Source organism: Patagioenas fasciata, chromosome 3 (genome assembly GCF_037038585.1).
Source record: "Patagioenas fasciata isolate bPatFas1 chromosome 3, bPatFas1.hap1, whole genome shotgun sequence".
Lineage (NCBI taxonomy): Eukaryota > Metazoa > Chordata > Aves > Columbiformes > Columbidae > Patagioenas > Patagioenas fasciata.
The window spans coordinates 52,870,814-52,897,361 of record NC_092522.1 but is presented as its reverse complement, the minus strand read 5'-3'; the positions used below and the strand labels follow the sequence as shown (position 1 = coordinate 52,897,361).

The 26,548-nt window shown below is 38.1% G+C and overlaps 1 protein-coding gene across 3 annotated transcripts in view; it reads right to left on the bottom strand.

Moving 5' to 3' along the window:
- Positions 1 to 4,299: 4,299 nt before the first annotated feature.
- The window catches only part of PDE10A (phosphodiesterase 10A), a 385,360-nt gene continuing 363,111 nt past the window's right edge, over positions 4,300 to 26,548 (bottom strand). For all 3 annotated transcript variants that reach the window (XM_071806361.1, XM_071806360.1, XM_065835230.2), the window contains 3 exons: positions 23,047 to 23,127; positions 16,977 to 17,065; positions 4,300 to 8,934 (listed from right to left, as the gene is read on the bottom strand). In XM_071806361.1, the coding sequence (XP_071662462.1) occupies positions 8,817 to 8,934; positions 16,977 to 17,065; positions 23,047 to 23,127 (288 nt within the window). In that variant the 3' untranslated portion in view covers positions 4,300 to 8,816. The remainder of the gene's footprint in view (positions 8,935 to 16,976; positions 17,066 to 23,046; positions 23,128 to 26,548) is intronic.

Sequence of the window (26,548 nt, the reverse complement as noted above, 5' to 3'; positions counted from 1 at the left end):
TGACATGCCACAGCATTTACTTTGTTCCAGGCTTTTCTGGTATCTCTAATACTGCACACAAACTATTACTCTCAGGGCATAAAGAAGCTAAAGTCTCTTTTCCACAACTCCAGCCTACAAATTCAGTATTTGGTACATACCCTCTTCTCCATGCTTTCGATAAATCTTGGAAACATAGCCCTGCAGAATAGCTTTACACTTCCAAATCGCTTGGAATTAACTCAGATCACAGAAGTAGAGAGGGCAGGAGAGGCTGTAGAGATGGCAGTCCTCAAAGGTGAAAGAAAAAGAAATTGCTTCATGAAGAAAACAAATTCATAGGACAAAAAAGCAGAAAGAAAAAAAAAAGGCAGAAAATGAGGCACCTGCCAATCTTATCAGTAAATTCTATTTAATGATTTCGAGGTGCTGACTTAGAAGCTTTCAGACACCAACTACATGAGTCCCTCATAGGATGTTAGTTTTCCTGTGTGCAGGTTCCTTTTAAGTCAGTGGTACAGTACATCTTGCTTTTCTGAGACTGGTGCTCTTACGGTTCACATGTCATGTGGTAAAGGACAGAAAATGTCTTCAACGGATGCCTCAGCAGCTAGAATGGCAACCATCTCTAAACACTAGGTCAGCTTCCCCTGATCTGTTGGCATTGCAAAGGTTTAGGACAAACTCAATGAAGACTGCTGTCCTTGTGCATTTGGGAAGCAAAACCATATTAGCAGACATCCTGGATTAGCTCTGAGTCCCAGATCATGTGGAAGTTCTCTAGGTTTGCTTGATGGACTCAGCACTTACTTCACTGATGCTCGTGGTACATCACCAGTTAAAAAATAGCTAGCTCTGATGGCAATGCTCTGCTGGGGACAAGAGAGGGATTTCAGAGAGTATTTTTCCATAATATGCAGAAAAGAGTAATTAAAGACAGCTTCCAGAGGAATATTTTCTGACTTTTTGTGTGTTATTTTACGTATATTCCCAACAACAAACAACATAAAAACCCACTATTTATTCCTTGGAAACTGTAGTTCTATCATGCTTGTGATTCTAAGGTACTAGTGCTGTGGCTAATTAAGAAGCTTTGAGAGGAAGGAAGTCAGTACATTGTACATGAAGCTACAGCACATCTTAATATATTTGATAACTAATAATGAAAACAAGGGAGAACTCCACAGAAGATAGACCCAATTCTCTAGACAGGTACTCAAAAGCATTTGCCATTGGCCCTCACATAGAAGTCGGTACAGATTTAAAACAAAATCTGACACTGTGTTTAATTAAAGGAGATTGAAAATTTTAAAGATTGTATGGCACTGTGACAGCTCAAAAGTTGTTAAATATGAAATTACATATGCCAGCTTGAAAGTTCGCACTGTGATTTCTTAAGCCTTCCCTCACAGCTGCAGAAAATGGAAAAGAAAGCACTCATCTATGGTACTCAGCAGCAGCATCTGTGTGGACATCACAGCTCTGTGATATGTGTCCTTACCTGAGAGGAAAGTCAACACCATCATACAAATTATAAGGTGATTAACTGATTGCTTCTCTATTTATGTTGAATTCTTGAATGCATGTAACCAGGGATATTTCCAAACATTCATAACATAAAACAAAGGTGTTCAGAAGCTTGATTAAGTTAACAAAACCCCAAACCATCCACCGTTGGGCAACTTGCACAAGGTCATAATGGAAATCTGTCACAGAACAACCCAGTTCCCTCAAGCTCATGAATAGCATCTTATCAGACATCCATTGTCTTTCCAAATGTGCTGTAAATCTTATTTTCTGCAAGCTTCAGTAGATTTTCATGTTAAGAAAAAATTCATGTGTCACTGGCCCTATTCTCAGGCTAGCCACATGAGAGGCTAGCCACTTTTTCAGCAAGGTCTGATTTTTTTGTCATGAGATATAAAATATGCCCAATATTGAATATTTATTTTCTCTCCACAAGTCAGCAGCAAAAAAAACAACTTAGACTTCACTAGCTGGAAACTGATGCTGTCATACTGCTTCTCTTCTTTATGATTAACTCGTCCATCAGTACTAATTCCAAACTGCCCATATTCACCACTGCTGATTGTAAAATTTTCAAAGGTTTCTGGCAGATACTGACTTTCTTAGGTGCTTCCAAAAATTTCTTTTTTGCCTTTTTTTTTGGTATGTTACAAGCCTATTTTTTTCATTTCTGTATGTTCATTAAATAGTGTTTATTAGCAACTTACATTGCTTCCATAAGCAACATAAATACAGTTCAAGGAACAGAAGTAGTTCTACAAACATTCTCACTTATATTCACAGGTTTTACACTTCTATAAAAAAAGAAAAATAATTAATGCCAGCTAAATGCTAACAGATGATGTGGTAAAAATCATTTAGCCCTTCCAGCAATGCTACAAACCAAAAAACATGAAAGAAAAACTTTACCTGGTATAATTCATTCTTTTCAAAGTTCTTCAGTCTTAGGTTTCCCCTTTGTTTTGGAAGACTTTTATAGAATATATCTTACACACACATCCCCTACCTTCTGAAGCATTTCTCTGTAACTCATTCTTCACCCAGAGACAAAGATCTTCATGTTCGTAAACATCGACGGTACCAGTCACTCTTTCTAGAGCGCTACTGAAACACAAAAAAACCCAACAAACCTTTCTCCCTAATCTGAGGGACAGTGGCTACAGATTGAGGAAGGGGAATTTCTCCTTATTAATTGTCTTCAGCAAAATAAGTACAACGAAGTAATCTCCAGTGCTTGTTGAGGAGGTGAATTCCACTGAAGTCTCTGTCCCTTACAATTCACTCGAATGAGCACAGGATCTTAAAGAGCACTTGGATACTTTCAAACAAGCCTAACTCTAAGTTCCTCAAAACGTAAAGAAATGCAGTTTTCTTCCCTAAACTTCAGTGAGCTTCCGTTAAGGTGATTTTACATTCATATTTTCCAATATCTGCAAGGGAATACATGCAGAGGTCTCTGACAATGTTTTTCAATAACAATGGGCAAAAACTTAAGCATCCTGAGTGGGCAGTGAGCATCAATGGCAAAGCACCACGCTCTGCTATAGGAGATAAGTCTGCATGGCAGGCAGAAAAACATGAAAACGCATATGATTGCTGGCCATCAGTTTGAAAAGCTTGACCAGAGCATCATTGATTGACTTCAGCCTACAGTTCCTTGACAACAATATAGACACAGGTGGAAATGGTGAAATTAATACTATTCACAGAATATTCCTCTTGTATTGCTAAAAATGATTCAGAAAATTTTATCTTAAATGAAGAAACCTTATGCATTAAATGTCAGGGCAATTTCCATGTAAGCACAGCAGTTCACCCTTGCAGCAAACCAACCTTTCTGGAAGGGCTGGTCACAACTGCACTAACCAGTGTAGTTTGTAAAACTCTTTTTTGACAACTGTTTATGGTAGTTAAACCAAAACAGTCACCCTGGAAATCTCTTTCTGGCCAGGTTGTCCCAATGATGCTGAGCTCCTTCGGTGAGGAGGGAGAGCAGGAGCATTTTGGAGGCCATGCTGAGAACTAGAGACAGAGTTCAGGTGGAACTCTGTCCCAGGCTCAAGATCTTTCTCTGAGAATAGTAGGGTCATGCAGAGACACAAGGCCACTCTGAGGTCTATAAAGGGTGAATACTCCAGTTGCTAAGCATGAACAATGCAAGAGATCTTTGAAGCAGATCAATGTATTAGGTAGATATATGCACAGGATATTTTTATCCTTGTTTTTGTTCACCTACTTTATAATATCTGCTTATGTGTTGTTTAGAATTTCCCTTTCCAGTTCCCTGAACCTACCTTGTATTTTCATGGTATTGGCAGCTTCAGACTAACAAACCTTAAACATTTGAGTGTGAGATTATTTTTCTATAGTATTTCCTACAATATTTTTCTGAGTATCTCCGTAATTCCCCAAAGGTAGCAAATGATTTGGCATTACCTGCACTGCTGTTTGACAGTGGCAAAGCAAGGATCTGTGAACAGCAAGGTATGTTCTCTGGCACAGGAGGGCAAATGGAAAAGTGCATTTTTTTGCAGTATGTGACAACTGGAACTTGCAATAGGTGATAAAAAAAAGATTTTTTTTTTTACAGAAATGACCTTATGTTGGGAAAACACATCATAAAGAGTAAAATGCAATTATAAGGAAAACCAGGCACTACCTTCTTAAAGGACTGCATTAGGCTTTGATTCCATTTCTCCTGTGGATTACTTGTGGTCTAAACACACACATACACATACTCACTTCCCACCCCACACTTTCATGCTCAATAACAGCAAAAATAAACATGAAAAATAATATTAAAAAAACTCTGTATTCAGTAATATTCACACCAAAGTATATGTATAGATATATCCATTAAAATTATGAACATTTCTAAATATATTTTATGTATCATACATATATTTATATGTATAATTACATATCCACAGAAGTAGTCTTGCTGTGCTAAAGCCAGCAGAAAAAGCAAAAACAGGTTTCACAATAGGACACCCATATATGCATATGTACTGGCTGTTTGGTTTGTGAATTTATTTACAACTTAACTATATCATAATAAATGCTTACTGTTCTATTGTACAAACGTAATAGTAAAGGTTTAGGTTTGTTTTGTTGTTTTTTTTTTTAAATACAAAGACTGCAAATGAATACATGAAAAAAATTACACACCATGTACAGTATTTATAATTTATAAATGCAAAGTTAAGACCTCTTTAAATTATTGCACTTGCATATTTTTTGTGGTTTTTTTTACAAAGATAGTTTATATGTATCATATATGTGTGTGTGTGTGTAAATATATATATAAAACAAATTTTTCAGCTCACTAAATGTAGTAAAGTTGAATGTTGTTTCCTTGAAGTTCTTTCTTCTTCACATAACAGCCCAACCTGAATTTTGAATATATATGAATCTACTCTACAAATCAGTTTGATCTACCCTAGGAAGCAGTCTGTTATTTTAGGTTTTTTGACAGAGTATACACCCGTATTACAATCGAGCACAGTTTTTGGTCAGAAAGCAAAATAAGAGTTATGACTTGCCTTTGCTAATTGGGAAATACAACCTAAAGTTTGACCATGAATCTCCTCATTGTAGTGTGCAGAAAGCCTTTTCTGTGTTTAGAATGAACAAATTAATTGTTCCACTTCACACAACTGTTCCTGTATCACAGTGTTTGAGGCAAATGCATTTTTTCAAGAGAGCCATAATTGTTTTGAGCATCTAATAATCTCTACTTTTTAACATGAACCATGCTATTTGCTATCCCTACAATTTTGACACTAAATGCTCTAAATGCAGTCACAGCAAAATGATCACACTGTTCTAAGTTTAAACACATGAAAGGAGTCTGTGCCACATAAAAATATTAATTCCACACTGCATGTCCCCTCCAGTGGAAATATGTTTTATCATATACTCCAATTAAAAAAAAAAAAAACAAACCACATATTGCATTCCTCTAATGTAATAACTAAATTGATACTTTAACAAAACATACTGCTGTGAGTTGAACCCTTACAGCAGAATGTTGTACCACTGTACAAAATCCATAGATTAATTATAACAGTGGAGTTTCTGTCAGTGCTGTACTAAAATATGCAACATCTCAGATGAGTATCACGCTATCTCAACTATTTTTCTCACTTAGTGCATACCTTTCAGGCACCATCTCATTATGTATTAGAAATGCTCAGATATGGCTTCAAACAGTCCTTTTACCTTTACCAGCCTTAGAAGGGAAAGCAATTGGCACTCTTTACAAAAATAATGCAGTTCTGGGAATATAAAGCCGAACACTTCTAGGAAAGGAGAGGTCTGTTGGCTTTTTATAGATTCTTATTGATCTTGGACAAGATCAGTTTTAGTAGGATGAAAATGCAAGGACGAATGGCTTCTGGCAGTTTAACTTAATGGGCCAGATGTCTTGAAGATCTAGATGTCTTACTGCTCTGTGAGCCCAAGTCCAGAATTGTGAACAACTAAATCTCAATATTCAACTGCAGCTTCAAAGTTTTAATTTTTGGTGGTTTTGACTTTGGAAGTGCAAGTATAAGTTTGTTTCTACAAAAAAAAAAAAAATTACACATCTGAATCTGCACTCTGTAAATGCTTAGACAGACTAAGCTTGCTTAGAAAATACAGCCCATTGTGACTACTATTGTGGGTCTACGTTCTACCAAAGAGTAACATTTTGTCACGACCTTTCTCCTTTTACTCACCAGGAAAACAAACCAAACCACAACCACTGGAGTCAGAATTTTTAATTCCAATGGACATTATTCTATAGCAAACACACATTTTATGTGGTTTGGATAGTTCTATATTAGAAACAATGTCTGATTGACTTGAGACATTACTAGAACAACTTATTGCCGATTTGACAAATTTGTTAGGGAAACATGTTCTGTAACAGTACTTACAAACTTTAAAACATAATGTTTTATGTGATACTGCCAAATATTTTGAATGATAACTAACAGAACTAGTGAAGTAATTACTGTCAATGAGTAAAAGTTGAATTAAAAGTTTTCCATAACACAGACACAGTGTGATAAGGAATATTTTTGCAACACTTGTAAGATCATCATTCAAAGAGGGAGAATAACAGAAAATACACTTAACCTATGAAGGAAAAACATTCCATTCAGTTGTTAGGGTATCTGAATGTCAGACAGCATTTTTGCAGTCACCAAAGATTGGATAATTTTCATTTAAGTATTAGGAAATGTGGATTGTCTCTCAAATACTTAGTGGATGAAAGGCTGCATCTACAAGACTTAGTTAAAATAGAACTGCTAAGGAGTAAAGCAGAGGACACAGCATGATATACTATTAACTCTATTTTCGTGTAATTGTCTTCTGCCTTTTTTTTTTTTTAATTCCAAAATCAATTGCTGTGTTTAACAATGAATTTCTGCAATTAGAATTGCCAAAACAAAGAAAAAAATTATGAAGCTGCTGCTAGGTAACCACTATCATACAAATAAGGTAACTTCATATTGCATACTCAACCTCTGGGATATCTGTGTACTGCAAAGGCTCAAGTGCATTTATATATTTTGTGATTATATATCATGTACTCTACACATGTACAGATACTGGTATGTGCTCGACCATAACAGAAGGCAAAACTCAAGAGTCCAAGTCATTTATATGAAACCCATAAGATGGGGTGCTTATTAGAGCAATACAGCTCCACAGACAGGAGATGGAAAAAGAAAACCTGTGTTCTGTCTTTAACTTACTACTACCATTTGCTGCAGTTACATAAATGGCCATGTTATCACAGAACCTATACAAGAGAATATCATCTGTGAAAAAGCATATTAGCAGTATAGGCTGTATGTGAAAGGTATGCAAAGACTGTGTTTTCACCTACTGTGTGGAACAATATAAAAACTTTTTTCTGATTTTTAAGAGAAAGATGAGGGCAAACTAAGTGTTGTTGAAACATACTGTACAATTGCACTAAATTTAAAAGAGCGGAGTGGCATTAAATGTAAGGTCCTAAAGTTTGCAAAAGTTTGCAAGGCTGAAGCCTAAGTCAGCACAGAACTGTAAACACAGTATTTTAGAGTACTTTTCTTCAGTCAGCTATTCTTTCATTGAGAGTTCTGAGCCTGGAAATTTTGCTGAACTAGGGAAAAAAAAGCAAACAGACTAATGGAGAAATTTGCTAATTTCACTCATCTTGGGAAAGGGGAAGAGAACAGTAGAAGACATGCAGTGTTACCGTGCAACGCAAGAGCTAGTCAATACAAAAACATTTTCGATTTATTGTGATGATACCACAATCCCTCTTATCAGACCTGACTTTTCTGACAAGGCTTTTGTTCCCAGCAGATAGCAGACTTCTGGTATGTCTCTGATACCTTTTAAAATACAACTCAGCAGGTAGAAATAAAAATGATTATTCTGCTTAATTGTGAGCTAGGCAAGGAAATCTTTGCTGTCACATTTAAATTTTAATCTGATACTTCTGTCACTATGGATGTAAAAACTCCAACCCGAAACTCTCATATTGAAGATAAATATCCAGTACTTCCAGTGTTTTAAGGAAGGAGTTGTCTAGGTTTATAAATCATTTTGAAGAACAAAACATCATTACTAGTTCTTTCAACATTCACCTTGTGAGTGACAGACGATTTGCATTATGATGCTTAATGAAGTACTTTAAACTTTTAACCTGAAGGTTGGTTTTCCTTTAGTTTGCAGCAAGAGAATTCACTGTAACCTAAGCAAGAATTAGAGTCTTCAAGGATTCTGCTGGAGTTCAAACTGATTACAAGTAGATCACACATAAACATTCACAATAGCAATGGGTATATTGTTCTATTTATAGCCAAGAACTCCCAAGTGACACTGGTGTTAAAGCCAGCCACAGTACGGTATAATAAAAGTACCATTGAAACCCTTACTAGAAAGATACAATTTAGAAGTACCCCCTAGGATTTACCCCACCCCCATCAGTTTTAAATTAAGGCCTCAGCAATACAGCCCATGAGATAAGGCCAGTCTTTTATATTCACAAGTCGTAAGTTCTCTTTTGATAGCTGATTCCAAAACATCTGTGTTGTCATTTTCCCACCGTTCACGTTGTGTCACTGATGTAGGTCAGGAGATTGGCTGCCAGAGTCATTTAGCTGAGGTAACTCCATGGGCGTTACCTTCCTAGGCAGATCTGCTTCTCAGTCTGCATTTTGTAGCTTTTTTCTTTTTTTTTTTTCCCCCAAATAAAAACAAAACATAAGACAACCCCCAAAACAAGAAGTGATGCTTTTCAGGTTAAAGCAATCTGCTTCTGCTGTTCAGTCATCAATCTTCACAGGGAGTGAATCTGAGGTCCCAGGAGGAAGGGACTGGGCAGGCATCCATATAGAGGCTTCCTCACCTCTTGTTACTTTCTCCCACTGGCTGAGATTGTCCCTGGAGATGCAAAAAAAAGTCAAGAGGTAAAGCATTGTTCATAAGTTCACTGGGATTTCTTCCCAACGAAACCATCTGCTGTACTTTGAGATGTAGCTTTATGCTGTACATAAATATTTGCATGTCATCAAACTTTTATCATCCTTACATTATTTCATCCTTTACCTTCAGGATCTCATAATGTAATTTTGTGTGGCTCATGCACATGTTGACTACATATAAACCTACATCATACCTTCTCCAGAACGAACCCTGGAGCTAGAAGTTAGCACCTGCTTTCCATTACAAATTTCTAGCCCTCATGGCTGCAGAGAAAACTCAGCTGTGACCCAGCAGAGAGACATGTCGTCAGAAACTCTGAAACAGCAGTCTGGAAACAAGCAGCCTTCGTCACTTCAGACTACAGGGATTTTATCACAGCACACTTTGGCCATTTTCAAAACCACAACAGAGACCAGGACTTTTGTCAGGAAACTTCTTCATCAGAAATCACAGAAGTGCATTAAGCCTTCTGAAACTCCTGCACATGAGCTGCCTGACAGCATATAAAATTTTGCATGCCAATACCACAGTTACCAACTTTTGAGTTCCTACTGTGGTGATCATATCATCAATCTACTACATTTAAAGAGTTTCCCTTCCTCGAGATAGAGTTTTGGTTCACAAGCCATAAAATGATGAGAAATTAAACTAGTAACATTTGAATGATCTGAAGAGAGTACAGACCTATAATCTTACTTGTTTCACACAACTACCACTCCAGTGACATGGTAATCTATGATATCCAACAGTGGACCATACCTGCGACCTATGGCCAAATCTAGCATTCAGTATTCAAATACACAGAGAAAGAAAGCAAGCTCTATTTTTTCATGGTTTCATACTCTCACATACCTAGTTACTAAAACAACAGTTCTTCGATGTCTTCAGTAAACAAACACCTGGGTAAAAGTACTAAAGTCTTACATGCTATGTGTCATATTATCGTATTACATCAGAATTTATGTGGCAGAGCTCTTCTGATTTTTATGTCAGAGCTTTGCTGAAACTGTTGATAAAACAGCAAATAATGAGATGAAAGCACAGAAAACAGGTAAGAAGAGAAATTGTTGCATTTTCTGGAGGTGGGGGAAGGCAGGATCTGATGGATTCTACCAAAGAAAGCTGGTGCCCTCTAGGGGAACACTGACACCATTTTCTGCACGTAGATGCAAATTTGCTCTGCCTAGTGCTCTAGACCAATTGGAACTCTTGAAGCCAGCTTTAATATGGCATTGAATCTCAGCTAATACAAACAGGCATTAAGGATCAGAAAAACTTAACTCATTATTTCTAGGTCCCTTTCCTGAAACTGGGAAAGCAATGAAGAGAATTGCAGCCAAAATATTTTAAAATTATATCAGTTTCAGCAAGTGAGAGACATGAAATCACATGAAAAATTGTTTAAAATTATTTGGTCTTAAATAATTCAGTTCAACTGAGGTGATTCTCCCCCTCTGCTCTGCTTTTGTGAGACTCCACCTGGAGTGCTGTCTTCAGCTCTGGGTTCCCCAACAGAAGAAGGACATGGACCTGTTGGAGTGAGTCCAGAGTAGGGCCACAAAGATGACCAGAGGGCTGGGGTCCCTCTCTTGTGAAGGCAGGCTGAGAGAGCTGGGGTTTTTCAGCCTGGAGAAGAGAAAGCTCTGGGAAGACCTTATAAAAGCCTAACAGCATCTAAAGGTGATACAAGAAATCGGAGGTTAGACTTTTTACAACGGCATGTAGTAATAGGACAAGGGCTGAAGGCTTTAAACAGTATGAGGTTAGATTTAGACTAGATATAAGGAATACATTCTTTACCATGAGGGTGGTGAGGCACTGGAACAGGCTGTCCAGAGAAGCTGTGGATGCCCCATCCCTGGAAGTGTCCAAGGGCAGGCTGGATGGGGCTTTGAGCAACCTGGTCTAGTGAGAAGTGTCCCTGCACATGGCAGAGGGGTTGGAACTAGATGATCTTTAAGGACCCTTCCTAATCAAACCATTCTATGTTTTTATGAAATAAAGGGGGAAAAAATATCATGCAACCTCATCCTCAAAACAAATACACTATTAATAAATTTGCCACTTCAGTAGGCCTATTGAGTACATATGCTACAAAACACACATAGGACTTACTCTGAACACTGTAACACAGGTGGCTGGTAGTTTTTATCTATACAGAATGCACACGATATTTAGAAATGTTCTAAATAAGAACATAAATACATTGTAGACACAAGAGTATTTAAAAATATGGAAACGAAACACTGGTCAAGAAAACCTTATAGATTCTCAGCTGCTACCTTACCTCAGGGAAATCAGTGACTGATACCTTTTCTTTTTAAGGATTCAGATAGTACGATTAATTTGCCTTTGTGCTCCCAGTGAAGCCCTGGCTCCTAAGTGTCTGGAATAAATGCCCAGGGGCTCTCAAAATAAAAAGCTTTATGCTGACAGGCTGTCTTGGATGTTTCTTCTACTATTATTTGCAGCTGGTGCCTGCATTCCAAACAACTCAAGGACATGCAAGCTTAAACACTGTGTTCCAAGAATGAGCACTGCTGGTGAAGAGGTGATTTCAAAATCGTTTCAGTCAGCAGCTGAGGCAATACCAAACAGGAATGAGGGTGTATTCCTAACATCACACTGAATAACATTTAACTCTTTCTCCCTCAAAAAAAAAAAAAAAGGAAAATAGTGCAAAATCAATGATTTTAAACACTCTGGAGTAACATAAACCCCAGTTTAATCCCAGCCAGCAAATAAGTCCTGTGCAGCCACTCACTCCCCAAAATGAGCTGGGGGAGAGAATCAGAAAAGTAAAAGTGATAAAACTTGTGGGTTTTATCACATTAATATGTAAAGCAAAAGCTGCACAAGGCAAAACAAGGGATTCATTCACCACTTCTCACTGGCAGACAAGTGTTCAGCCACCTCCTGGAAAGCACAGCTCCATCATGCGTAACGGTGACTTAGGAAGACAAACACCATAACTCTAAATGTCCTCCCCTTCCTCCAGCTTTTATACTGAGTATGACGTCATATGGTGTGGAATATCCCTCTGGTCAGTTGGGTCAGCTGTCCTGGCTGTGCCTACTCCCACCTTCTTGTGCACCACGCACAGCATGTGAAGCTGAAAAGTCCTTGACTGCTTAACAACAACTAAAACATACACGTGTTATCAATATTGTTCTCACTCTAAATACAAAATACAGCACCATACCAGCTACTAGAAAGAAAACTCTATCCCAGCCAAAAGCAGAACAACCTTAAAATAACATACATTTCCTTAGGTTGGTGCAAAAGGAATTGCCATTTTTGCATTGTTGAAATTTGCTGTTTGATACTGGAATACATTCTTAAATAAATGTGGTTATGTCATACATAATTTTAATGAGTTTTTCTCACTTTATGTATTTTTTTGCTACTAAATCATTACTTGCTGTGTGTTCTGTACTTATTTTAGACTATGGAAATGATGTTAGACAAAAAGCAAATTTGAGTGTTTTCATTAAGTTCCAAATGGGTCAGAAAGTAGCAGAGACAACTTGCAACATCAACAATGCATTTGTCCCAGAAACTGCTACCAAATGTACAGGGCAGTAGTGGTTCAAGAAGTCTTACAAAGGAGACAAGAGCCTTGAACATGAGGAGCGTAGCAACTGGCCAACTAAGAGCAATCATCCAAGCTGATTCTCTTACAACTACACAAGAAGCTGCTGAAGACTCAACATCAACCATTCTACAGCCATTTGGCATTTGAAGCAAATGGGAAAGTTGAAAAAGCTTGATAAGTGGGTGCCTCATGAGCTGATCAAAATATCAAAAAAATCGTTTTAAAGTGTCATCTTCTCTTATTCTATGCAACAACAACAACAAACCATTCCTCCATCAGATTGTGATATGCGATGAAAAGTGGATTGTATATGACAACCAGCGATGACCAGCTCAGTGGCTGGACCAAGAAGAATCTCCAAAGCACTTCCCAAAGCCAAACTTGCACTGAATAAGCTCATGGTCACTGTTTGGTGGTCTGCTGCCAGTTTGATCCACTACAGCTTTCTGAATCCCAGCAAAACCATTCCATCTGAGAAGTACACTCAGCAAATCAGTAAGATGCATCAAAAACTGCAACACCTGCAGCTGGCACTGGTCAACAGAAAGGATCCAATTCTTCTCCACGACAACATCTGACCGCATATCACACAACCAATGTTTCAATAGTTGAACGAATTGGACTATGAAGTTTTGCCTCATCTGCCATATTCACCTGACTTCTCGCCAACCAACTACCACTTCTTCAAGCATCTCAACAACTTTTTGCAGGGAAAGCACTTCCATAACCACCAGGATGCAAAAAATGCTTTCCAAGACTTTGTCAAATCCAGAAGCATGGATTTTTCCACTACAGGAATAAACAAACTCATTTCTCATTGGCAAAAATGTGTCGATTGCAATGGTTCCTATTTTGATGAATAAAGGTATGTTTGAGCCTAGTTATAAAGATTTCAAATTGACAGTCTAAAACCACAATTACTTTTGCACCAACTAGAGATCTTCCTAGTTGATTTCCAAAATCTGCATCTCCAAGTCTTAACACTTTACCTTCAACCCTCTCAGACAGAAGGAAGAGAGTAACTTCAAGGCTAAGACAAAACTATCAAACTGTTAATCAGAGGACCTTATGCCAGGGTGTGGATTTTCAGGAAGCCTTTTAGTCTTACGAAGATCTTACACCCCATCCACACACACATACCCCAGTTCTGCATCTGTGTAATCTAAATTAAGGAATACACAAGAGCAGAGTAAGGAGCTGTGTCTGTAAAGAGCTGTGCTCAGTCTGGAGATTATGCCAGTGTAGCCATTAGAAGTAGCAGTATTATAAACAGAATTCCAAACAACAAAGAACTTCTACAATAGAAAATATTCATATGACCTCTGCTGGGAGTCTGACTGTCAGGCATCACACCCTTTGCAGAGAAAGCCACTCTTGAAATTTGTTTATGCTTGATCTTCAGAAGCATGGAGAACCTTTCATCTAGAACACATATGTATGCAAGTGTTTGATATCCTACAATTCAACTTCACATTTCCTCATCTAAGTACCAAAAGACGGACCATCAAATAGTACACGCCACTTTCGAAAATAAGCCTCATTTGGATACATGGCTAGAAACCAAAAGATATGGGTCTTCCCAGAATCCTTTTCCTGAAAATAAGTTGTGCAGTCTTAAGCACTCAACCAAACCTTTCTTGGCCTCAGATCCCAGTAAGTGGAGTAACAATGCTAACTTCCTACCAAAGATACTGGCAGGCTTATGCAAATATTTCTACAGTAAGCACAAACCTATTTTTAAGACCTCCCATTCGATTGTGCAAGTAACAGAACTCTGACAATCAGCGCTGAGGTTACTTTATTAATCATACACCTTCTGCAAGACATTTGCATGTTAAAAGCATAAAGACAGTGATTTGTGGAGTGAAAGCACACCTAAACATTGAAAAATGCATAACACAGAGAAATCAAAATTTTTACATATATAAAGGAGTTTGACAGTATTCCTTAGCTTGAGTAGAAACAAGTAATTAGAAATGCTCATAATAAGCATTACTGCATTTCTAAATGGTGGGTATTGTAGTTGATGCTATTTAGTCCACGTAAACAGTATAAAACTCTTTCTGACTGAAAACATGGTTACACAAAGCAGAGTCTATGTTCCAGTTACATGGATTGAATGACCGACTATTTAGCTTTCAGCCATCAATACAGCTGAAGCAACATGCCTTCAAGCAAGAATTACAAAGACAAAAAAAAGTTAGAAAACTTCCAAGACCTCAGACTAGCTCTCTGTAAAGCAGCTGGATGACTCATGACCTCGTAAAGACTGAAAGGATTACTAGTAGTTCTATAGCAGGGGTGTCAAACTCATTTTCACCGGGGGTCACATCAGCCTCGCGGTTGCCTGCAAAGGGCTGATTCTAAGTTTAGGACTGTCTAAATAGCTTCCAGCTATTGTATAAATAGTCCTAAAATTACATTCAGACCTTTGAAAGCAACTGTGAGGCTGATGTGACCCCTGGTGAAAATTAGTTTGACAGTCCTGTTCTACAGTTAAGTTCATGTTCTCTGATTTTGCACTGAAAGCAACTCTATTTGTCAGAGTACTCATCACTCAGCTACCTATAATCAAACTATCAACATGTATATGTTAGGTCAATTTAGCCCAAGGAGTCTTGTCCTGTACTGTAATTCTGAATTCCAAAACAGGATTTGGACTTCAATACCATTGCGATAGTAACACACTCCGTGGCATTTTGAAACTAGGTAAGAGTTTATTGCTGTATTGTAACTGATGGAACCACTAAAACATACACTTATGAATACTTACACATTACTCAATTTATAATAACAAATTACCAGATATTGATACTTTCATAGCTTCTGAGGACTAAAGACACTACTACAGAGATCAACTGCATGGAAAAGACAGGCCCTGGAAATTTCATCACAGTAACTGTGCCTCAGACCTGTATCCCTTTTACCTTGCAACTCTCTTTTAACCATGCACCTAGCCATGGTTTAAGACCTTCAACTGACTTTATTCCAAATGCTAAAAGAGACATTCACCATATTCCCTGTTTGAACCTGTTAAATCAATGAGCTTTGTCAAATCAGAAAACACACTATGGGGACAGTTACGGATTTTGACAAAGTCTTTCTCTTGGATAAACAACACGTTTCATCAGATATTTTAGTTTCTCACTACTAAGATCTCAAAACATTATTCAAGCTCTTTCTTAATCTCCTTTTCTTTGTTAGTGTCTTTATCAACTTTTCATAAAGCAAAGATGTATAACAGAATTCCTAATGTAATAACTACCGAGGTATGGTCTCCAATCCTAGCTAATATTTCGTCTGTATCCATCTAAGGGTTGTAGAGCCATTGCCCAGTGGTGGGACCTTAGGGGGAGCTTACTATTAACAATGGCACCTAGATACTCACTGTTTTTCATAATACAGTCCCTCTGTCCCACTGGTACAGATCTACATGCTCATCTCCTAGCTATGTGAAATAGCATTTGGGCCCAAATGAAATTATTTTGCTAACCACTACATTAAATTTCATGGCATTTTAAATACAGTAGGCAGCCTTCTGTTACTTCACACAGATCATTTAGCCCACAAGATCAGGAAAGTGACAAAGTAGGTAAATCTGCTACACAGAACAAAAAAAAGTTCAGTGCTACCTAGAATTTAAGGACCACAAGACCGAAAAAAAAAAAAAAAAAAAAAAAAAGAGAGCTGCTAGTAAGAACATAGAAAAACAGACTTCTTTTCCCTGGATGTGACAGAAGGTTGCTGGCATTTTATGAACCAACTGTTTTTCCTTAGAGAATACTGATTAACCTGACATGGAAGCAGTTTTGTGAAGCATACTGGTTTCAACAGAAGTTTTGTCAGAAAAGATTGCTAAGGTGCAGAATATAAGTATTGGACAGAACTCAGAACTACACTACCTCCACAAAGACATCCACCATCGTTCCAGGGTGGAAGCAGCCAAGCGGTTAAGGACTGTTGACTCTCCTCCAGAAGATCCCAATTGACATCCCAACTGACTGATAGGACAAAATTTGCATCTCCCACATCCCAACCACATGTCCAAACCACATTTTTTTAATGATATAAAATTCTAGCCAACCTTAGTTGTGAGAACCATGTCGTAAAAAGGATACAGAGAAACTGCACTGAACCAGCCTACATGGGGATACACAAGCACTGAACCTGTTTCTCTCTAAACATTTTCGGCATCAAACACATTTTAATCAGCTGCGTCTGTAGATCTGCATTAGATAGTCCCAAACAATAGTTATTGCATAGATTAATGCAAGATCTTTATCCTTGTTTATCTGCATGCAAATTCTAAAATTCAGCATCTGTATATCCAGACAAACTTGCAAAGCATGTTTGTTTTCTCTTTAACAAAGCTACAAGCTATGCAAAACCTTGCACATCTACTCACCTGCACGCCCGGAGTAGTGGCCCAGTTGAAGGAAAGATCTTCGCAAGTGTGGTGTAACATGGGATGGCTACAGCATTGTAGAACCCAATCTATGAAAAATGGAAATGAAAAAAATAGTTAAATGTTGCCAAACTACAACACAAAGTTAACAGCCAACTATAATGGCTCAAAGCTGTTGACTACTTATTTACTACATATTAGTACTTCATCCTTCTGCATCTCATCTTAATAACTGAATACTTTAAAATTAAGCACTAACAGTGAAGTCTCTGAAAATTACAAGTTGCTTACATGCCCCTCTCATCACTAATGTGGATTTGTCTTGCTTTTTGATGTCAGTAGTGACAGGAAGTAGGTACAGCTGCTGGAGCCATTTCTGCAAACATTATTCTTGTGATGATTTTTTTTTTCAAAAGAAAAGTTGTGCAGCATTGCCAAAATATGACGAAATTCTAGATTTTTCTGGTATCTTTTAAAGTATGTATTTCATAGTGCAATGTACTTGAGATGCTGGGGGCTTTGCACTATTGGAAAGTTTCTAAAAGGGATGCACTGTGATGAATAATTGGCTTGTGATTTCTTTTTATGTATGTGGTTCTGTGATATTTTCACCATTATCATATAAATCTATTTAGGGAACATCAAATGAACACCTTTTAATGATATCTGAATCATTCAGGCTTGGGGGCCTATGGCAGCTACCATGTCACAACTGAGTTGTCATGATAAAGAGGGAATTTTTAGAAAATTCTACTTATATATTAGCAAGGATGACAGGTTAAATTCAGATCCATCATAACATCATTCATTTATCCCAGATTCATGATAGTTACAATACTGCACTATGAACCCTTTCTTTGGGCAGAGTTTTCAAATGCCTTTTAATGAAACAACATATATTGTATTGTGACCAAAACATTTGATAGTAAGCCTCTTATTAACAGGCTAAACATTGGCCCTTATTCAGAAATCAAAGAGCGACTCTCATCCTCACCTCCATCAATAGATCCCTCCCATGCTGCTATGTAACCAAGTCTACTCTATACTTTCAAAAAATAAGATACACTTTCTGACCTGAGGACCCAACAGTCTGAGTTGAAGTAATCATGGTGTAACCAACAGAAAGAAAATGCAGCTGTCAATAAAGCAAGGTACTGTGTCCTGGTTTTGTTACAAAACAAGTTTCTCTTTTAGTGAATTTTGCCTGTCAGCTAAAGCCTTCATAATAGCTGCATTTTCCTGGAGAACCAGACACATGTTTTGGTAAACCTAGCAATGGAATGCAAACTTATTGATAAGCACGGATGGACATCTCGCGAGAGGGGCAACGAGAAACCGGTGAGCAAGAGACTGACCAACAGTGTATAACTTGCCATTCACGTGAATACTTCATATAAAAGTGGGAGATCACGAGGATCTCGTCCCTTTTTCCCTCTTTCCTTTTTTTCCTCATGGCTGACATTAGGAGAGGACCTTGCTGGTCGTCCCTGCGAACTGAGGCCTAGTGAGAGACTGAATCCAGCTCCAGTTGGCTACAGAGTCTAATCCAGGACTTTGGGTGTTGGCTCTGCAGTTGCTGAGACTTACAAGATTGGTTTTGTATATTTTGTATTATTTTCTCTATTCTTATTAGCAGCATTAGTAAAACATCTTTCATTTTTCCAACTCTCTTCTCTCTGTCCTTCTATCCCTCCCGATCGCCTGTCCTGAGTGGGAAGGGGGGAGAGGGAGGGGAAAAAGAGGGAAGTGGGGGGGAGAGGAGGTTAACGGTACATCTGCCAGGGTTTGATTGTCATCCCCACAATCTCAACCCTCGACACACTGGAAAATAGCAGATTATGCCATAGCTATCAAAAATTAGAATAGGACCATAGGTACAGTCAAAATTTATACCTGGCTGAATGACAAGTGTGTTGCCATTGGAAAATATAAAAGATTTCAACCAAACTAAGTTAATCCGCAACATGTTCTGAACAAGCTTCTCTTTGGAAGCCCAGAATTTAAAAATTAAATATGTCCTTCAATATTCTTACAGCTTTTAGGTTAAAATACACATCAGTCAAGGAGGAAAACCCCTAAAAAACTTAATGGATTTAGGTTTTTAACGAAGCCAAGCTAATTAAAAACACTACTTCACGAGAGTTTCCATTTCTGACCAGAACAAACTAACACAAATCTCTTTAGTACAAGGTTCAGATTACCTGAATAAATCATTCCAGATTTATTTTAGTGTTGCTGTGGCTAGACAGAAAGCCTAGAGTTCACTCAGGTATGAGCAAACTATCAGAGTCACTGCAGGAAAGGCAGTGTATGCATATCCTAAGATGCATATGCAAGAGGAAATAAAAAATACATTTTGCTTCTGAAATAAAGTGCTCCTGTCTCTCCAACTGTGTGTCCTAAACATACTGCTAGCTTTAAGAGCTGGATCTTTTATGTTCTGACTGAAGTAAGAAATCACCCTTAGCATTTTAATAGTTGCTACGTAAGAGTAAACTTCCTATTTTCAACTTGAAAACTGTATTTCTGGGATAAGGTTTGAATGGTTGAAGCACACGAACCATTCCTTCTCTCTCCCTTTTTTACTTGGGCTGGCCTGACTTGCTTATTGAAAGAACTTTCAGGTCACTGCATAGTTTTGGCATTTCTATTTTCTTATAGGTTCCGTAAGTAGAGGCAGAAAAGAGGGTGATGAGATCCTTGCTGAGTCGGGAACAAATGCTCAGTGCAGGCTCCAGAGCAGACAGACACCAAACTCAAGAGACCTTGCACCAGTTGTGCTGCAAAGTGTGGAAAGCTCAAGAGAGAACAACTGATCTGGTCGCTCAAGTGAGATGAAGAGCTAAGTACAAGTTATTCTCATCAAAGATGAGTACTTGAGGCAGCAGGAGTTTTTTCAGAGATTACAGGTTTATACAAATCTTAATTCCCTAAACATAATTGTTATTTAAATAAAGTATTAATGCTTTAATTAAAATCCACATAAAAATACTCATTAATGCTCTTTGTTAGAGCTCAAGGAAATGGATGATAATGCTTTATTAAGTTCTTCAGTCTCTACATACACATAGGAATGGTTACTTTCACAGAATTTTCTATGTCCTAAATCTCACATTTTGCTGTAATGTTGTTGTAAGATACAGTAGCTACAGCTATATTATAGACAACGGCTTTTAATCTCCTATTTTGCTTAATATTTTCCTGCTTTACTCGTAAAAAGCACAAAAGAGCATAAAGTAAAAAAAAAAAAAAAAACCTGATAAATACAGTATGTGGAACAATACTTACTGTGTTTTGAAAAGGAAATAAATTTTTTAAAAAATCTTATTTTTTAGGTCTGTGTTTTCACCCCATTAACAATTCTTTCACAAATGCCAAGATTACTACATACTCTAATACTGTGTACTTTTTCAAGACGGTTAAAGATAATTGATATAGTGTGTGGAAAAATGAACCAAATGCAGAAAAATGCTCCTTCCATTTTTAGGATTATACTAAACACAAAGATAGAGTAAATTAACTGCTAATTCCTTACTGTGATAAGGGTGCTGAGGGAGCTGACTGAAGTCATTGCTAGACCGCTCTCCATCATTTTTGCCAAGTCTTGGGGAACGGGAGAGGTGCCCGAGGATTGGAGGAAAGCAAATGTCACTCCAGTCTTCAAAAAGGGCAAGAAGGAGGACCCGGGTAATTATAGACCGGTCAGCCTCACCTCTGTCCCTGGGAAAGTAATGGAACAACTTATCCTTGGTGTCATCTCAAGGCATATCAGGGATAAGAGGGTCATTAGGGGCAGTCAGCATGGCTTTACCAAGGGTAAGTCATGCTTGACCAACCTCATAGCCTTTTATGAGAATGTAACAAGGTGGATGGATGATGGCAGAGCGGTGGATGTGGTCTACCTTGACTTCAGTAAAGCCTTTGACACAGTCCCTCACAGCATCCTCACAGCTAAATTGAGGAGGTGTGGTCTAGACAATAGAGTAGTGAGGTGGGTTGCAAACTGGCTTAAAGAGAGAAGCCAGAGAGTGGTGGTCAATGGTGCGGAGTCCAGTTGGAGGCCAGTATCTAGTGGAGTGCCTCAGGGGTCAGTACTGGGGCCAATATTATTCAATATATTCATTAACGATTTAGACGAGGGAATTGAGTGTACTATCAGCAAGTTTGCTGATGACACTAAGCTGGGAGGAGTGGCTGACACGCCAGAAGGCTGTGCTGCCATCCAGCGGGACCTGGACAGGCTGGAGAGTTGGGCGGGGGATAACCTGATGGAATTTAACAAGGGAAAGTGTAGAGTCCTGCATCTGGGCAGGAACAACCCCAGGTTCCAGTATAGGTTGGGGAATGACCTATTAGAGAGCAGTGTAGGGGAAAGGGACCTGGGGGTCCTGGTGGACAGCAGGATGACCGTGAGCCAGCACTGTGTCCTTGTGGCCAGGAAGGCTAATGGCATCCTTGGGTGTATTACAAGGGGGGTGGTCAGTAGATCGAGAGAGGTCCTCCTTCCCCTCTACTCTGCCCTGGTGAGACCCCATCTGGAATATTGTGTCCAGTTCTGGGCCCCTCAGTTCAAGAAGGACAGGGAACTGCTGGAGAGGGTCCAGCGTAGGGCAACAAAGATGATTAAGGGAGTGGAGCACCTCCCTTATGAAGAAAGGTTGAGGGAGCTGGGGCTCTTTAGTTTGGAGAAGAGGAGACTGAGGGGTGACCTTATTAATGTTTATAAATATATAAAGGGTGAGTGCCACGAGGATGGAGTCAGGCTCTTCTCAGTGGCAAACAATGATAGGACAAGGGGCAATGGGATCAAACTGGAACACAAGAGGTTCCACTTAAATTTGAGAAAGAACTTCTTCTCAGTGAGGGTGACAGAGCACTGGAACAGGCTGCCCAGGGAGGTTGTGGAGTCTCCTTCCCTGGAGACATTCAAAGCCAGCCTGGACACATTCCTGTGCGACCTCACCTAGGCATTCCTGCTCCAGCAGGGGGATTGGACTAGATGATCTTTTGAGGTCCCTTCCAATCCCAAACATACTGTGATACTGTGTGATACTGTAATAGTTTTTATGCTAAAATATAATAGAGTATATGGAGTAAAGCGTCAGAATAAAAAAAAATCCATAGTCTTGCTTTCCAAGTAACTAATCTATAGGGATTTTGTGATACTTTGTCCTTTCTAATTAATTATAAACATTACTGTTCATTTCACAGTTCACAAAACGCTTTGTGTGCTAACTACTGACAATTAAGTCACCAAAGACCACTGAAATGTAAAAAAAACCCACTTATACATTTACATATATATATGTATATGAATGGACAATTTAAATTTCTTTTTCCCTGCTCAGGACATTTTACTTTTTTCATTTACCCAAAAAAGTTAGTTCGAAGACCCTTTTTTCCTCTTAAATTTATGTTTACAAAATACAAATTTTCCCTAAAAAAACCCATAAAAAAGCAGTCATTTCTGCACATTTGTCCACAGGAAAATCAGTACCCATAGAATGTGAAAAACAGACAACTGAGGTTCTTAGAAATATATCCTCAAGAAACTTTTTGGGTTTTTATTTTATTTTATTTTTTTCTAAGAATGTCAAAAAGCAACGGTTGGAGTTCTCCAAGAAACTAATGAATAAAGATTGGTCTAAAATCACAAATACTTTGAAATCTGAACCTGAATATTTTAATCAGGAACAGGTGAGCACGTTCATTTTGCATTCAGGATAAGACAGCAAAACCTTTCATATAAGGACTGAGGCAACCACTTGGAAGTTGAAAAAGTGTTATTGACACTTCTCAAAATCATAGGTGATCTTGGTTTTAGCCAGTTAGAAGTACAAAGAATGGAACAGGTGACAAAAGCAAAGAGCACGTTGTCATTTAAGTAAACATTCAAAAACAAACTTTCCACTGTTACTTAAAAAAATTAATTTGTTTTGCATGTAGAACGTAGAACTCAGCAGCCCACATACACTAACATCAAATGCAATATTCACTAACATACAAAATGTTTTTTCCATAAATGTTTTATTAACAGTATAAATGTGTATTTTATAGAGAGAGATCATACCTGACCCTGAGGGACTTCATCTTTCTTGTCTCTGTCCATCATAGGAATAGGCTGAATACCCGTTTTCTTCATCTCATCACCCTGGAGAAAAGCAGAGAGAGAGGTTAGGAAAACAGAAATCAAAACTATGGAGATCTTCATTAATTTCCATCTTCTAGGGTATGTCAATTTCATTTTATGCATTCACCTAAATGACAATGCAAACAGCAGATCCTGAAAAATAAGTTTTTGTGTCAATATACACACATTTACCTTATTTCCAAGGGCATCTCCACAATAAAAAGCAACTGAAAGAATAAAACCAAAGAAATCAGTCCCTTCTATTCTGTTCTACTTACAGTTAGTCTCATCTTTCAAAACATTACCTATTTAAAGCACTATAATACAATGACCAGTATAAGATCACTCACCCATCCAAGGAAAAGCTGAGTAAAATAAATGAATTTACAATGTGCCTTCTTTGTCAACAACCTGATCTTTTTGACCATGCTGCTTTGAAGAAGCTGACTGTAATACTGGGAAAGATGCAGTATATCCAAAGACCAGATATATCTAATGTACAAGAGAAAACCGTCTCCTTGTATTTCGCCCATTACCAGCATAGCATCCAAAACATATTTCCTAGCATTATATCAGGCCTGAACATAATTCCTCCTTAAATTCCATAGGTAGATGGCTAAGTTCTGTAACAAATGAAAGTTTTCCAATAGTCTTATGCCTCAACTGCATTATCAAAACACCACAGATGTTTAATCTTGAGGTTATAATGGTAACTACAGCTGTAGAAACACTTGCTTTTGGCCACCACTTGTGTCTGAGATTCCAAAGTCAATGTGATCTTCAAACAGCTATAACCTTATGTTTTGGGTTTGTGTGGCAAGGTTTTGGTAGCCGGGGTCTACAGGCGTGACTTCTGTGAGATGCCAGAAGCTTCCCCCTGTGTCTGATAGAGCCAATGCCAACACTGTGAGGGCTGCCATGGGGAAAGTTAACTCCATCCCAGACAGACCCAACACACCTGATTTAGGGCAAATGTTTATGCAGGATAACGGCTCATACGACATTTGCTTATATGTGTCCTTTAATGTGAGTTCAGCTTACAGAGCTTCAGCTATCTGAAAACTGGGATGTTCCCTAAATCTGTGTTCTATGTTTCTGCTACAGTTAGTGAAGGCGTCTCCTAGAGAGAATTTACTACACCTTTCCTATACGATTTTATCAAGCCATGTTTCCCATGTCCACACACCCTTCAACAGAAGGACTTTTGCACCTTTATTCAAAGAGAAGTTTGGAATATAATAAATTGATCCTGGTCTGACCAGAGTATCTGTCTGACTGCCTTGCAACTACCTCGAGTGCAGAAAAGATGGGGGCTTCTGGAAGTCAATTCCCTCTTGCATATTTGGCCTCAACATCACCTACTAACTATGATTCTGTTCAACCGACAAGAGGCGTAATCAGGAAGCTGTTTTTGAATTGATGTCTGCACTATTCTCTCACATCACATATTTCTTTCTCCAAGTAGAGAGGCTAGAGTCATCGAATCTAGTCTTTGTTCGACATTTTAGTGTTGAAAGAAACAAAAGAAAATGCCTCCTTTCTTAGATGACAAAAAAGATGCCTGTAGCAATTCCAAGCACAGAAATTCAGCAGATTGTTTTTTAGGAACTGCAGGCCATTTTTTGTTTTATATATCCCCAGTAAATATTTGGGTTTTTTTTTCCATTTGCTTGAAGTATTGCAATTGATTGATCCAGGACTGTCCGCAGCTACCACAGTCTCAGTGATAACCTCAACATTAAACCATTTAGCATCTTATGATTTTAAGCTCTCTGATTAATATAATATCAAGTGCCTGAGAAACACTTGGAGTCAAAGCTTTGAGGAAGCTGTCTGGCCTCTGACTGATTACGCCAAAACTGAATAAAGCCCAGATTTATGTTCACCATTTCACCTTGAAAGACAAAGGTATCACAGAATCACAGAGCGGTTTGGGTTGGAAGGGACCTCTTGGGAACATCCAATACATCCCACAGACCTACCGCAACAGGACCAGCTAGAACAGGTGGTCCAGGACTGTGTCCAGTCCAGTGTGGAATATATATACTGACAGAGACTCCACAATCTCTGTGGGCAACCTGTGCCACTGGTTGACCACCCTCACAGTAAAAAACGTATTATGTTTAAATGGAAGGCATGCACTAGAAACACAAGTGTTTTCTTGTGATCAGTATGTGTGAGCACATAAACGATACACTGCTGTAAAAATACTGCTTTTATCCTCATAGTTATGATTGTGACCAGAAAGTTGAAGTTGAAGTTTTAATCAAATAAATTTGTATCTTACTTACAGTATGATAAATATAATAAGTATCCTAATAAACATGGCAGAATGGGTTTACAACTGCCTTAGTGTCTCATATCTCACAAAACAGTCACAGCAGACAAATCTTACACAAGCTTGTAATCCTATTTAACTGATCAGCAAATTTATCATTTTGCTTGAGGTGTAGCACTGTGGGAAAGCCTCATGCTGAAGTGATATCAAGGTAAGTCTTAGCTTAAAAAATTAGTTATACTGGGCTTCATTCAATGAAAAAATATCAGTGTGACATACCACAAAATTGCTGCAACCTCTTCTGCAGTTGTTTTAGTTAATAATAACACAAAGAAATATTATAATAATGTTTTGATTAAATCATTCAACATACTAAGATTACAAACTCAAGTAGTAATTAGAAACCACATTCTATCTGACTTTCAGAACTGTAACATAACAACTCAATTTAGTCAAATATACTTTTTTGTAGAGTTTACCAGTTTACCGTATTCCCAATTAAGTAAAAAATTCTGCAGTGAAACACAAATCTAAACTTTCTGTTGGTTTAGCTTTCTCAGGATTTTCTCCACATTTGTCTCCAGCTTTCCAGTTTCCAGAAGTGTTTAGACCTCTGGCTGGATTTGTCAGTCATTCTAACCGGATCACAACATATCCAACTTCTGCCACATATCAATTAAACCTCTTCTTAAAGAGGATGCAGAAGAACACCAATTATAGAATCCAATTTCTGTCAATAACTATTTATTTACATTTGCTCCATGAAGTAACACTATAACAAGATCCACCGTTTATTTATCCATCCTTGGATTAGAAAACAGGTTAAAGTCTTGGCAGGCTCCACTAGGTCTATAATGCCATCTTTACTATTGTTGAGTAGGAAAATTCATTGTGATCCTTCCTTCTCCACTAAGTTAATGAGATTTGCATCAAAAAGTCTTTTTACTTGAAAGCAAACATGTTGAGTGTGTAAATGAGTAAGGCATATCAACATTGTACTTCCATTATATCACTCGTAAGAACTTCCTTTCCAGTGCAGACATTTTGGAGAGTACTGAACTAGATCTCAGAGTTTATATAGCCTGCATTTTTCAAATATTTAATTGTAAACTGAGCAGTTCGGAATTAAGAGAATGAGAACATGTAAACCCAAAAAACACCCAC